Source organism: Mytilus edulis, chromosome 1 (assembly GCF_963676685.1).
Source record: "Mytilus edulis chromosome 1, xbMytEdul2.2, whole genome shotgun sequence".
NCBI lineage: Eukaryota > Metazoa > Mollusca > Bivalvia > Mytilida > Mytilidae > Mytilus > Mytilus edulis.
This window is the reverse complement of record NC_092344.1, coordinates 110723762-110736112: the sequence shown is the minus strand read 5'-3', so window position 1 is coordinate 110736112 and position 12351 is coordinate 110723762. Positions and strand designations below refer to the sequence as shown.

The 12351-nt window shown below is 33.2% G+C and overlaps 1 protein-coding gene across 13 annotated transcripts in view; it reads right to left on the bottom strand.

Moving 5' to 3' along the window:
- LOC139518030 (transportin-1-like) overlaps positions 1 to 12351 on the bottom strand; it is a 46873-nt gene that overhangs the window by 33557 nt on the left and 965 nt on the right. For all 13 annotated transcript variants that reach the window (XR_011663285.1, XR_011663287.1, XR_011663286.1 and 10 more), the window contains exons 2-3: positions 10892 to 10967; positions 10006 to 10262 (exon numbers count right to left, since the gene is read on the bottom strand). Coding sequence is in view for 8 of the 13 variants with exons in the window: in XM_071309675.1 (XP_071165776.1) it covers positions 10006 to 10262; positions 10892 to 10967 (333 nt within the window). In the remaining 5 variants the exon portion in view is untranslated. The remainder of the gene's footprint in view (positions 1 to 10005; positions 10263 to 10891; positions 10968 to 12351) is intronic.

Sequence of the window (12351 nt, the reverse complement as noted above, 5' to 3'; positions counted from 1 at the left end):
ACTGACGGACTGACGGAAGGACAGACAGAGGTAAAACAGTATACCCCCTTTTTTTCAAAGCGGGGGTATAATTAAATATCTTACAATGCAAAGCTAGTTGTTTGCGATGTGCGATGATGCGTAGCTGCATGGTAGATTACCACGTGAATTAGATCATTTTGATTATCCTTGAATTCACCACAGTCGCTTGAATTTGAGTGATATATGTATGAAAAAAAAATTTAAAAAATACTGTTATATGTATAATATATATATATTATACATATTATATATTATACATATAACAGTATTTTAAAAAAAAAAAATCATATATATTATACATATAACAGTATTTTTTAAATTTTTTTTCATACATATATCACTAAAATTCAAGCGACTGTGAATTCACGAACACGTGGCTGTTGACACATTACACACAATATACTTAAAATACCTGGGGCAATTTACACTTCTGGTTTATTGTCCCTTTAACCAGCCAGTGTATCTGTGTATGATGTATTTATCTACCGTGCAAGGGTTGTGCAGCCAGTCAAGGTCGTTAAATGTATCTCTAGCTCCATTGACAGACTCCCATAATATATTCGAAAGCGGATCCCGGATTTTGAAAAAAAAGAATGTGGAAGGACGTAAAGACAACATTACAAATTGGACTAGTGTACATGCAACATTCAATCTATTTCTTGTGTGACAGTTTACTGACTGTTAAACCCGTGTTCAATTTATTATTTTGATATGGTTCCATCATTCGAAAATAAGTTATTAAAATCTCAGTAGGCTAAAACAAACTACTGGATTTTACCCACAGAGTGCAACAAACACAGGTCACGGAAATGGTCTCTACTACTTCAAACTTTGGCAATCTAAAATAAAATCTAATCAGTCAATTTCACAGTATCACAATTTCATGTAACAGAAGAAGATAGTGCCTGGAAGATAGCTGAGTAAAATAAATATTTTTTTAAACAAGATATATGTAGGGAGCTCTATTTTTAACCAACCCGCGCATGAACAGATTCATTTTTTCTTGTATTTACTTCCTCAGTCTTGCAACTAAGCCCGAGAAATCACATCAAAATGATGTTGGGCTTATCATCTGCACCACTTAAAAAAACACCATAATTTCAAATTAAACTGTCACTCCAATTAAAATTTGTTAGATGACAGGAAGCACATGTTATTTTATCCTGATCCACAAGTGGTAGTTGTTGCATAAATGGATTAATAGTAAATACACAGCACTGCCTCCCCCTTTTTGAGAGGTTTTATATCAAAATGACCCTCCTTTTTATAACATACTATATAAAAATGCATTTATGTTTGATAACTATATATTGATTTGGGGTATGTACGATCTTCATTTCATATATGAATATGCTATTCAGAATCTTAAATTATAAATAGTCAATATTATTATACTTAATTAAACTAATATATGAATTAATATGAAAGTTCACCTTCAAAATAAGTTCCAAAGTTTTTTCATGGGAAAATTTGGTTGATTATTTAGGGAATCACTGATGACTAGAGCGGCCCCCAGTCAGCCCCCCCTCCTTACAAAAAGTTCTGGATCTGCTCCTGACTATAGGTGCTGAACATTATGTTACATGAATATTAAAATTGGTACATTTTTTAGGCCAGAATGGCACACCCCTACCATAAAAATATTGAGGTATCATTTAGTATCAATGGGATCTATCCCCTAGATGAGAAAAGACCTAATTGTTCTTCTTATATTCTTTTCTTTTTTTCTTCTTCTTAACATCTTTTGACAATCTATCAATACATGCAATAAGAGGGTGTGGTTGAGCTTCTTCTTTTTAATATCTGATGAGGTAATGTGTAGATGTAAAACTAAATCAGAATATTTACTTTTTACTTTTCGTAATTTCTTAACTTGAGGGTTTATCAAAAATTTACACACTCAGTTTTTTGTTTTAAACATCTGTTTTATGTAACATCATCTGTCCCCTAATCAGTAGTGGATGACATATATTTATATCTCTACTTAACCATTTTATAATTGAGAGAAGATATGAAATTTTCACTCTGAAGGGCTTAGTTGGAAGACTGTCCTGGATGACACGACTCTAGAAATGTTTGCCACTGGACATCAATTTAAAAATTAAATAGAATCAGACAGTCAGGCTCGAGCAAATAACATTGAGAACGGAACTTTATAGCAAGATATATACTATAGTGTATACAGATTGTATTTGAACACATACGAGGGTCTTGAATATTGTCTTATAGTTGTAAGTAATTTTTCTGTAGTCTTCATATTTTCCCCCATTATTCTATATTCTTTGTTTTCTTGGTGTCTATTTTATTTACTTTTTTGGCCCTTTGTTGTGCACTTTTTGTCCATATATATTCTCTCTTCTTCTATATAAATCATATTCAAACCCTTATAAACATACACAATCAAAATGTTCAACTCAAAACCCCAGTTGACTTGTCATCCATGGAGTTTTTCTCAACCGTTGAGAATATAACAAATGCTAAATGAGTCCGGTTAAAAAAAAGATGTGGTGTGATTGCCAATGAGAAAACTCTCGTTAAGAGACCATATGCCACAGAAATTAACAACTATACATGTAGGTCACCGTACGGCCTTCAACAATGAGCACAGCCAATACTGCATAGTCGGCTATAAAAGGAGAAAAAGTCTAGGAGTCCATTACTGATATTACATATATATATGATTAATGTATCACGTATACGTCTGATGCTTAATTGTTGGCTCTGCTGGAAGGCAAAATATTTAGCTCTTTACTGACTAGTATTTAACAACTGAAACTAGATAAGTTATGAAAATCAAGGAATCTATACATGCTATAACAGCAAATTTGAACGGAACCAAAACGCAAATTAGTAAAATAATAAGTATACAACTAGCATTTCAGCATTTTAATATTGGTAATTATTAATGATGTAATGCGTAAATAAGTTATCCTACACAGTGGAACAAATGGGAAGCCAAAGTACGTTAATGTCTGGATTAATCTTCTGCAAAAACAATGTCATTTTGTTTATTTTATCTGGTTAAATATTCTGACATCAGACTCGGACTTCTTTAGAACTGAATTTTAAATGTGCGTATTGTTATGCGTTTACTTTTCTACATTGGCTACTAGAGGTATAGGGGGAGGGTTGAGATCTCATAAACATGTTTAACCCCGCCGCATTTTCCCGCCTGTCCCAAGTCAGGAGCATCTGGCCTTTGTTAGTCTTGTATTATTTTAATTTTAGTCTCTTGTGTACAATTTGGAAATTAGTATGGCGTTCATTATCACTGAACTAGTATATATTTGTTTAGGGGCCAGCTGAAGGACGCCTTCGGGTGCGGGAGTTTCTCGCTACATTGAAGACCTGTTGGTGACCTTCTGTTGCTGTTTTTCTATGGTCGGGTTGCTATCTCTTTGACACATTCCCCATTTCCATTTTCAATTTTATTTCAATAAACTGACTTAAATAAAATTTAAGCAAGTTAAACTGTAAGCTTGCCGCCGTTGATACCCCCGCCAAAATATTTCGATTCACAGGAACGGTTGTTGAGAAATGAATCTGAAAACGCACCACACGGTACAACTTACTTGCATAAATCCTGTAACCAAATTGATAGATACGAAAAAGATAGATACGAAAAAAATTTACTTAAATAAATGTTTAATTTACATGTAATGTATGACGTACTTAAAATCATCTTTGTGTAAAGAAACGTTTGAATTGGCTGATCTTTTTGTAAAGCATGCTATTTTGACGGTTACGGATTCAGACTCATTAAAGATGCAAACGATGCAAACGGCTATGCTCGCACATGTTTTGATCATTTCTTTCAAACACATACGTTTGCAAAGTTTACATAAACTTTGACAAACTATGCAAACGCTAAAAATGCGTCTGCAGTTTGTCGTTTGTTAGTACAAACGCTGCATTTTTTAACCAAAAATGTCGGTTATTGAATTAGGGATGTACGGTGGGCGGCCGGGCGGCCGGGCGGGCGTCAATCAAATGTTGTCCGTGCATTAACTCATGAACCGTTCTACCAAAGCTTTTAAAATTTTAATATGTTATTACTGACAACTATACGAAGGTCAAGTTCAATAATGGCGATTTTGACTTTTACCGTTCAGGAGTTATGGTTCTTGAAAGATTGAAAAATGGAGTTTCCAGTCGTGTCCGTGCATTTACGCATGAACTGTTCTACCAAAGCTTTCCAAATTTTAATATGTTGTTACTAATGACAGAATGGAGGTCAAGTTCAATAATGACGAATTTGACTTTTACTGTTCAGGAGTTATGGTTCTTGAAAGATTGAAAAATGGAGTTTCCAGTCGTGTCCGTGCATTTACGCATGAACTGTTCTACCAAAGCTTTCCAAATTTTAATATGTTGTTACTAATGACAGAATGGAGGTCAAGTTCAATAATGACGAATTTGACTTTTACTGTTCAGGAGTTATGGTTCTTGAAAGATTGAAAAATGGAGTTTCCAGTCGTGTCCGTGCATTTACGCATGAACTGTTCTACCAAAGCTTTCCAAATTTTAATATGTTGTTACTAATGACAGAATGGAGGTCAAGTTCAATAATGACGAATTTGACTTTTACTGTTCAGGAGTTATGGTTCTTGAAAGATTGAAAAATGGAGTTTCCAGTCGTGTCCGTGCATTTATGCATGAACTGTTCTACCAAAGCTTCCAAAATTTTAATATGCTGTTACTGATGACAAAATGGAGGTCAAATTTAATAATGAGGATTTTGACTTTTACCGTTCAGGAGTTATGGTTCTTGAAAGATTGAAAAATGGTGTTTCCCGTCGTGTCCGTGCATTTTCTCATGAACCATTCAACCAAAGCTTTTGAAATTTTAATATGTTATTACTGATGACAAAATAAAGGTCAAATTCAATAATGACGATTTTGACTTTTACCGTTCAGGAGTTATGGTTCTTGAAAGATCGTAAAATGGCGTTTCCATTCACGTTGTTGCATTTACTCATGAACCATTCAATCTAAGCTTTTCGAATTTTAATATGTTGATACTGATGACAAAATGGAGGTCAAATTTGATATTGACGATTTTCACTTTCACCATTCATCAGTAATGGTTCTTGTGATATTGCCAGGACACAAATAAATGTTAATAAATCCGGTTTGCTGTCGTTGTGACAGCCTCTTGTTTCTAACTTCAACCTGATTAAACGAAGTATTTGTTTCTACGTTTGTAAAAAAAGTCTGATTACCACCAACATGTGCATGCATTATTGAAAATTCAAACAGGGTTATTAAAGATTTATCAAACGATGTATTTGTTTCTACTCGTGTATCGTTTAGAAAACAGTAACACACGCGACAGAACGTTTACAAAATTCTTGTTAGAAAGAAATGCGGCCTAAGAAAAATCTTGTTAGAATCACAAGAAGTCTTGATAGGTCGTAAAACAAGGCCGTAGCTACCCTTGAGGCAAGTGAGGCAATTGCCTCACTAAAACTTCGACACTGATTATTTTTTTTAATACATATATATCAATATAATAGTCATTTGTTGTTCTCTCTCAACCTTAATTTCTATAACTTGTCATCATTCCTTTTAAACTATTTTTCCTGGATATAACTCAGCATCTCAACGAGTGATGTTTCTCGATTACATTAACCTAGTAACGATAATCACCATGGATCTTTATAGTTAAAACAGGCTCTTGTAGAAAAAGGAAAAGCGACACTGAAGGTAAAGAAGGAATAACTCCAGTAACCTATTTTTTTTTTTTGTGAACATAGTCTGAGTATTTCATATAACTTCATTAGAACAATCCAAAAACGATAAGTAGACTGACATATCAAGTACTGGTCTTCCGAAGAGGACAGTCATGTCTGCGTATTCATTTCTCCGTTTCACCAACTTTCGACAAATCAAGTACTGGGCATCGCAAGGGGGAGTCCTGTCCGTGTATTCATTTTACGAACTTTAATCTTTCTCTTTACAGATAAATAAAATATAAATAATATGAAACATGAATGCATGGATTAGTTTTTATCCATGTTTCTTTAACCTAAAAAATTGAAAGAATATCCCATATTCCAATTTGATATTATTGAGGAATGGTATCTACCTTTAACACAGGATTTTGTCTTTACTTATTCGGGACTACGGAATTTCGTTTCTTTATATTCGGGGTTTCGGAATCGGACACCCCAACCCCTAATCCCTAAATTTATAGATTCTGGAACGAAAATACCACCAACTATTTCCAGAAATAATTTTGAAACTACATGTAAACGTCATAAAATCCATTCCAATTCCCCTGTACCCATATCATATATACTTACTCTATAGATAGAATCATATACATGTATCTTATCTCATTCTATCCCTAGTTTGTCTACTCTTTGTCAGCATAAAAGCGAGTTCAATATTTTGTAACTGCGACTGTATGTATGATGGTTCTTACAGGAAAGCTTAATTCCCTTTGCAAACAAAACTGTTACTTACGATGCTGCTACCAAATTGCTGATGGAGAAGGAATTGGAATAAGACATTGATCATTGTGTTGATGATAATGTGCTACCTTTAGAAACATTGACTGCCCTGAAACGACTGAAAACTTGGAAAAGGGCATGCATGAGTGGCGAAAGATTGTGCGCTCTTGACATGCTCCATGTTCATCGCGATAAGGACATCAGCAGACCAAATTATGATTCTGAAACGATTTGACTGAACCGGCCATAGAAAAATTTGGCAAACTCTACTGAATCGATGTTTGTTCTATGTTCTGGCAGCAGACTCAAATCAGTGATATTTTGATGATTATCGTACATATAAATTTAAATAAAGTTTTTAAAAATTTAGTGTTAGTAAAAGTCTTAAAATATGAAAAATTTATATAAAAAGTGTCCAAATTCAAAACATTATCAAACTCTCTAAAAATGCCTAGAATGCAGGATTTTGCACCATTCATTTCATACCCTCCAAAAGAAAATTTCGCCTCGCTTCGCTCGGCTCAATTATTTTGCCTCACTAAAATAAGATGCCCAGCTACGGCCTTGTAAAATAAACTTCCCATCACTTTATTCTTTTCACATGTCAATTTAAAAAAAATAAATTCGCAACGATGTCATAATTGAAAGCACGAGGAAGGCTGGCCAAAATGTTCAACTTGCGGCTAGTGATTGACAGGTATGATTATATCTTGGGGCTCTTGTGGGGAGCGTGGTGTCGGACGGAAAAAAGATTTCCAGTATTCATATATATATATAAATGTCGATCTGATGTGGAAAATTGTGAGTTTTTTTTTAATAGCACAAAGAAAAAGACGTTAGAAGAGTAACAATGTGTAACTATAAAACGAATTACTCGTTTATAATCTACGAGACTGATCAGATCGAAGTTTGATATAAAAAAAAAAAAAAAAAAAAAAAAAAAAAAGCATTCAATATCAAACCTTCTTGGTTGGAGAAAACATGTTCAATGTATACCTGCAAATATGTCTTAATAAATTATATTGTGTATTTAAATTATCTCCATTGAATACAATACAATTTATTAAATGTATCTATGATATCCTCCATAAATAAATATCTGTACAGGTAAAGTTAAATTCGGATCAACAGATTGATTTACGACCTTCCGCTTGTCCATGTTGTATTGCAAAAATATCACAGCAGGTGTTACTCACATTAGACAAGTGTCAAATCAGTATGACATTATGTCGGATTACGGCATCTGCAGTAATTAAGACTCTATTTTTACTGTTTTTACAGGAACTGATTTATCTTAACATGACAATAAAGAAGAATTTTGTAAGGTGAACATATTTGTAGTATTGCAAAGTAACTGTTACCACGTGCATTTTCCTGTTCATTGGTCACATTTAAATAGATTATTCTTTATTGAACTAAATTCGATATTTAAATTGCAAGTAACTTTAATATCAAAACCACCGCTTTTTATTTCTCGACTGAAAAGGGTAATAAGACGGTTATTTTTATCTGACTGTAAACAGTGTATATAATCACAACGATCTATTAATAACCGTTGCTCACAGATAACGGATTATACAACGATCTATTAATAACCGTCGCTCACGCATCACTGGTTCTATCACTGACTCAATACACACCAGTTTAATCGGACAAACGGATAATTCCCTGAGACACGCGGATAATTCCCTGAGACACGGAAAATCTCCGGAGAACCGCAAAATATTCTGTAAAACAGAAAATTTACGATGAACCTCTATTTATTATCCGTTCCGCGTAGATTTGCCAAAAATCGCGGTCATTTGCCAAATAGGTCTACCAGTGCCTGCATCAGTCAATTAAGCATCATCCGATCATGAACATATTTTAGTTATGAATGTACATGAAAAACCATAAAAAAAAAAAAACCAACTTATTCCTTCTTCAATTTCAGAATCATTGTTCATGATTGAGTAATTAATTGTTAATGTTTCAATATAAAAATAAGAAGATGTGGTATGATTCCCAAAAAGACAACTCTCCTAAAGAGACCAAATGACTCAGAAATTGACAACTATATGTGAAGCGATTAGATTAATTGTTGTTATTATATCATGTGCTCTATAAATATTGAATTTGTTATTATAAATTATAGGTCAGTGTACAGCCTTCAACAATGAGCAACTCCACAACAGCAAACATGGGCTAAGTTGGCTAAACTTTTTTCAACATGTTGGGTTTTTCAACATGTTGGGGAAGTATGTGCTGTATACAGAATGACATGAGTACATTTTTTGCAAGTCATACTAGAGCTCATGACATAAGTACATTTTGTGTATGTCTAAATAGAACTCAAGGTAATTGACGTTGGAAACATTTGCTGAAAGAATTCTGCATTTCACACAACTGTGTGCTGATGTGAAGTAGCTAAAACTCTGAACAACACAGTCACACTATACAAACTAGACAAAAGAATGTCCCCACAAAAACATATTTTTTTGACACAGTCACAGATTATCAATAAGAGATTTGACAGGGGCAAAAATAATCAATCTCTTTCAATACATGATATGCATACAGTAATAACTGGAGTTGATATGAAAATGCAATCATCTAAATATTCCAATGGGCATCAAATTTCTGCAAGTCATCAATGTAAGATTATAACAGGGGGATCAAATCTTTAATCAATGAAGCTTTAAGCCAGATGACACAAAGACTCAGTAATTTGTATCAAAGACATAATAATATGGTCTGACGAAAAAACTGCTGTTAAATCATTATTGAAGCATGTATGTGTTAAACCAGTTCAATAAAATACCTATTATTCAAACTATTTCCATAAATAGTTTAAATATTCAGCTTGATAGCATCTACAGATAATAACTCAAAACATTTTCAGTAGTACAAATCAATTTCTATCTGGCACATCTAATTGGAAATAAAATTTATCTTTGTGCCTTATATTGGAAATCTATCAATTACATTATGTTCTCTACCAAAACAAATATATCAACAATGAATATCTTTACACACACAATTCCTATTCACTGTTGGTGAAAATATAACATTTGTAAATGTTAGGAACAAGTATGTGAATCTCACACCTGTACAAATGTATATCATTTTTTTATGCATAGTCTATACTTAACTTATATAAACAGTTTTGTGGAAGCAAAACTTATTACATAATGATAAACAGAAAACATAACAGATTCTAAAGAAAATATTTCTGCATTCTTATGGTTGTTTGGAACTTTATTACCAGGGATTATACTAGAGCTCAGATAAGGGACCAAAAGCTTAATGAATCAAGACATTTTATTATTTGTTAAAGGAGCTATTTAAATTATTTACAGAACAAGTTCTGATAAATGTAGACCCCTAATAAATTTCTAGCAAGCATTGCATGAAGAATCAAGACTTAAGTGACCCCCTTTTTCTCCCCTAAAATAAACAACTGGCCACATGCCAAAATACAAGCCTACTCTGAACCTTTTCCTTGGGGTCATTTTACTAGACCAAGAATAATAGTAATGTTTGTACTCACCTCACAAACATTGTAATCATCAGAGTCTAGACTGTTACATAAGGATGGTAGAAGTTCCTGCCAGTTTCTCAGCTCTCCCTTTGCTACAATCGTAGTTACCAAGATACCAATGGTAGCTCTGATGAGAGGAGAGGGATCCCCAATATTGTTTAAACATTCTTGTTTTATAAATGTTGTGACTTCAGAGGGAAACTTTTCAAAATGAGCTCGGACATTATTCTTAAGAATTAATCCACTGAGGGACCTGGTGGGATCATCTGTAAAAGAAAATCCCATATAATGAAACAAAATGCTACAATAAAGCCTGTCAGGCATATCTGTCTTTAAAACCTTCTGTAAAAGCCTTTTTATTTAATTTATAAATAATCCACACATCCTTTTACGTCATTGGAATTGAAGAACAACTTTTTGTCATGCGTAACTTTATGTATTACTGGCCCAGTCTGGTCAGATTTATAATATTCTTATTCAGAGTTCATAGTTATCATACATTAACATACATCAAGAAAAAAAGATGTTTACTTGTAAAAATGAATTTATAAGAACTCTTTTCTCAAGATTTATAGAAGTCAAATGGACTATATAATGTGAGCCTCTCCAATTTATAATATTGATACACAAGTGTATTAATGCTCATAAGTATTTAGCTTAGTACTAAAGGAAAACTATGGAGGTCTTTGCTACAATAATAAGACAAGCTTTGCCTTTTGGATAATTTCTTTTGTATGTACCATATTTAAATCACTAATAAAGCTTGTTTGATAATTTCCCTTGAGGGAAGACATATTTGGAGCAACATTTCAAATGAAAATTGTATTCTACAATATGAATTTACCACTAATATAAGTATATTGAATATATTATGGTTTTGACAACTAATACATACCTTCAGTTTTTAACTTTGTTAACACAAAAATAAGGTAATTGTTAAAATCAGGATATTTATTCAGCTCTTCTAGTTTCTTGGTTGCTGTTAAGGATCTTATTTCAAATTCTAGATGTTATTTATCTTTAGCTAGAGAATGTATTGCTAAATAAGTTTGACATTGATTGTAATGAACTACTAAGATGTCCTTAGATGTCCCAGTGAAATAAAGACTGATAATTTACTGAGGTCATACAACAGTAACGTGAGTTGGTGTTTTCAAAATGTTGATGTCAATGATGATAATGTTGCATCAATACAAATGAGAATGTATAAAAATTGAAAAGATACAATTCAACTAAGAACTTCTTCATTTTATTATTTTGTTTCCATTAAACAACCCATAGCTTTCATACATGATTTTTACCCTACCGCCTAATCACCACTTCAGGTGTTGGTTCACTCGTATTTTTATTTATACATGAAAAGAGTTAAGATGATTGAAAATTTTTCTATTTCAGCTCTTCATGTGTCGTTAACTTATTTACAAAGACAATCCCCACCCAAACACAAGGGAGTGTTAGGACACCCGGCAGAATCTTATAATGGTGGAGGAAGCTGAAGTCTGGGTACCAGAGATGTGCGTGAAAGGATGAAAATCACCCTTCTATTGTACTGATATTTTTAGCACCCAGATTGAGGATCGAACTCGGACCCCTTCAGCACTGTAGCCATCGATCTTAACCACTAGACCATAAACTTATACAACAGTATCATTGTGGAGCCATTTTAATGCATGTTCCGCCATCTTCAGAGTATTCTTATCATGTATGTTATATTGTCATCATTAAAATTTTCCAATTCGGAGGCGAAATTGTGGTCTTGCACAGACCCCTTGTACTAAACATATGGGTATAAAATGAATTATCCCAAACATTTTCCACTGATGTTTGGTAGTAAGGCCTGTAGCCTGCGTTACCACTGTAACTACACATATTCTACTCCTGTCTTACTGTTACATTTAGAATACATATCATATTATATTTACCCATAATTATAAAACTAAAATGTTGTGAATGTTAGATCTAGATTGTGTTGGGTGTCAATTGCTGTGTTTGTATAACATTACTTTAAAACGCATAACTGATTAAAATTTTGATAATGATGCGCACGGTTCCATACTGGAAGCAGGTTTTTCAAAAAGTTTTTTTTTCTCGTAAACCTTTCACAACACTTGGGAAATCTGACAAACACGGTATTAATCTGGTCTGGCCTAAATGGCTAGTTTTTATTTAAAACTTATGTACATATACTTTTTTTCTGATGAAAATTCTATACTCTGACCAACTTAAGAGGAAATTTACTTTTTTTTTTAAATGTTTGCTTCCAGTGAACAATGTTTTCCATATGCAGTGAATTCAGTGTGACCTTTCTCATAAAAATTTGATGGTGATCACAATGCACATGGTTCTGTCATTGAA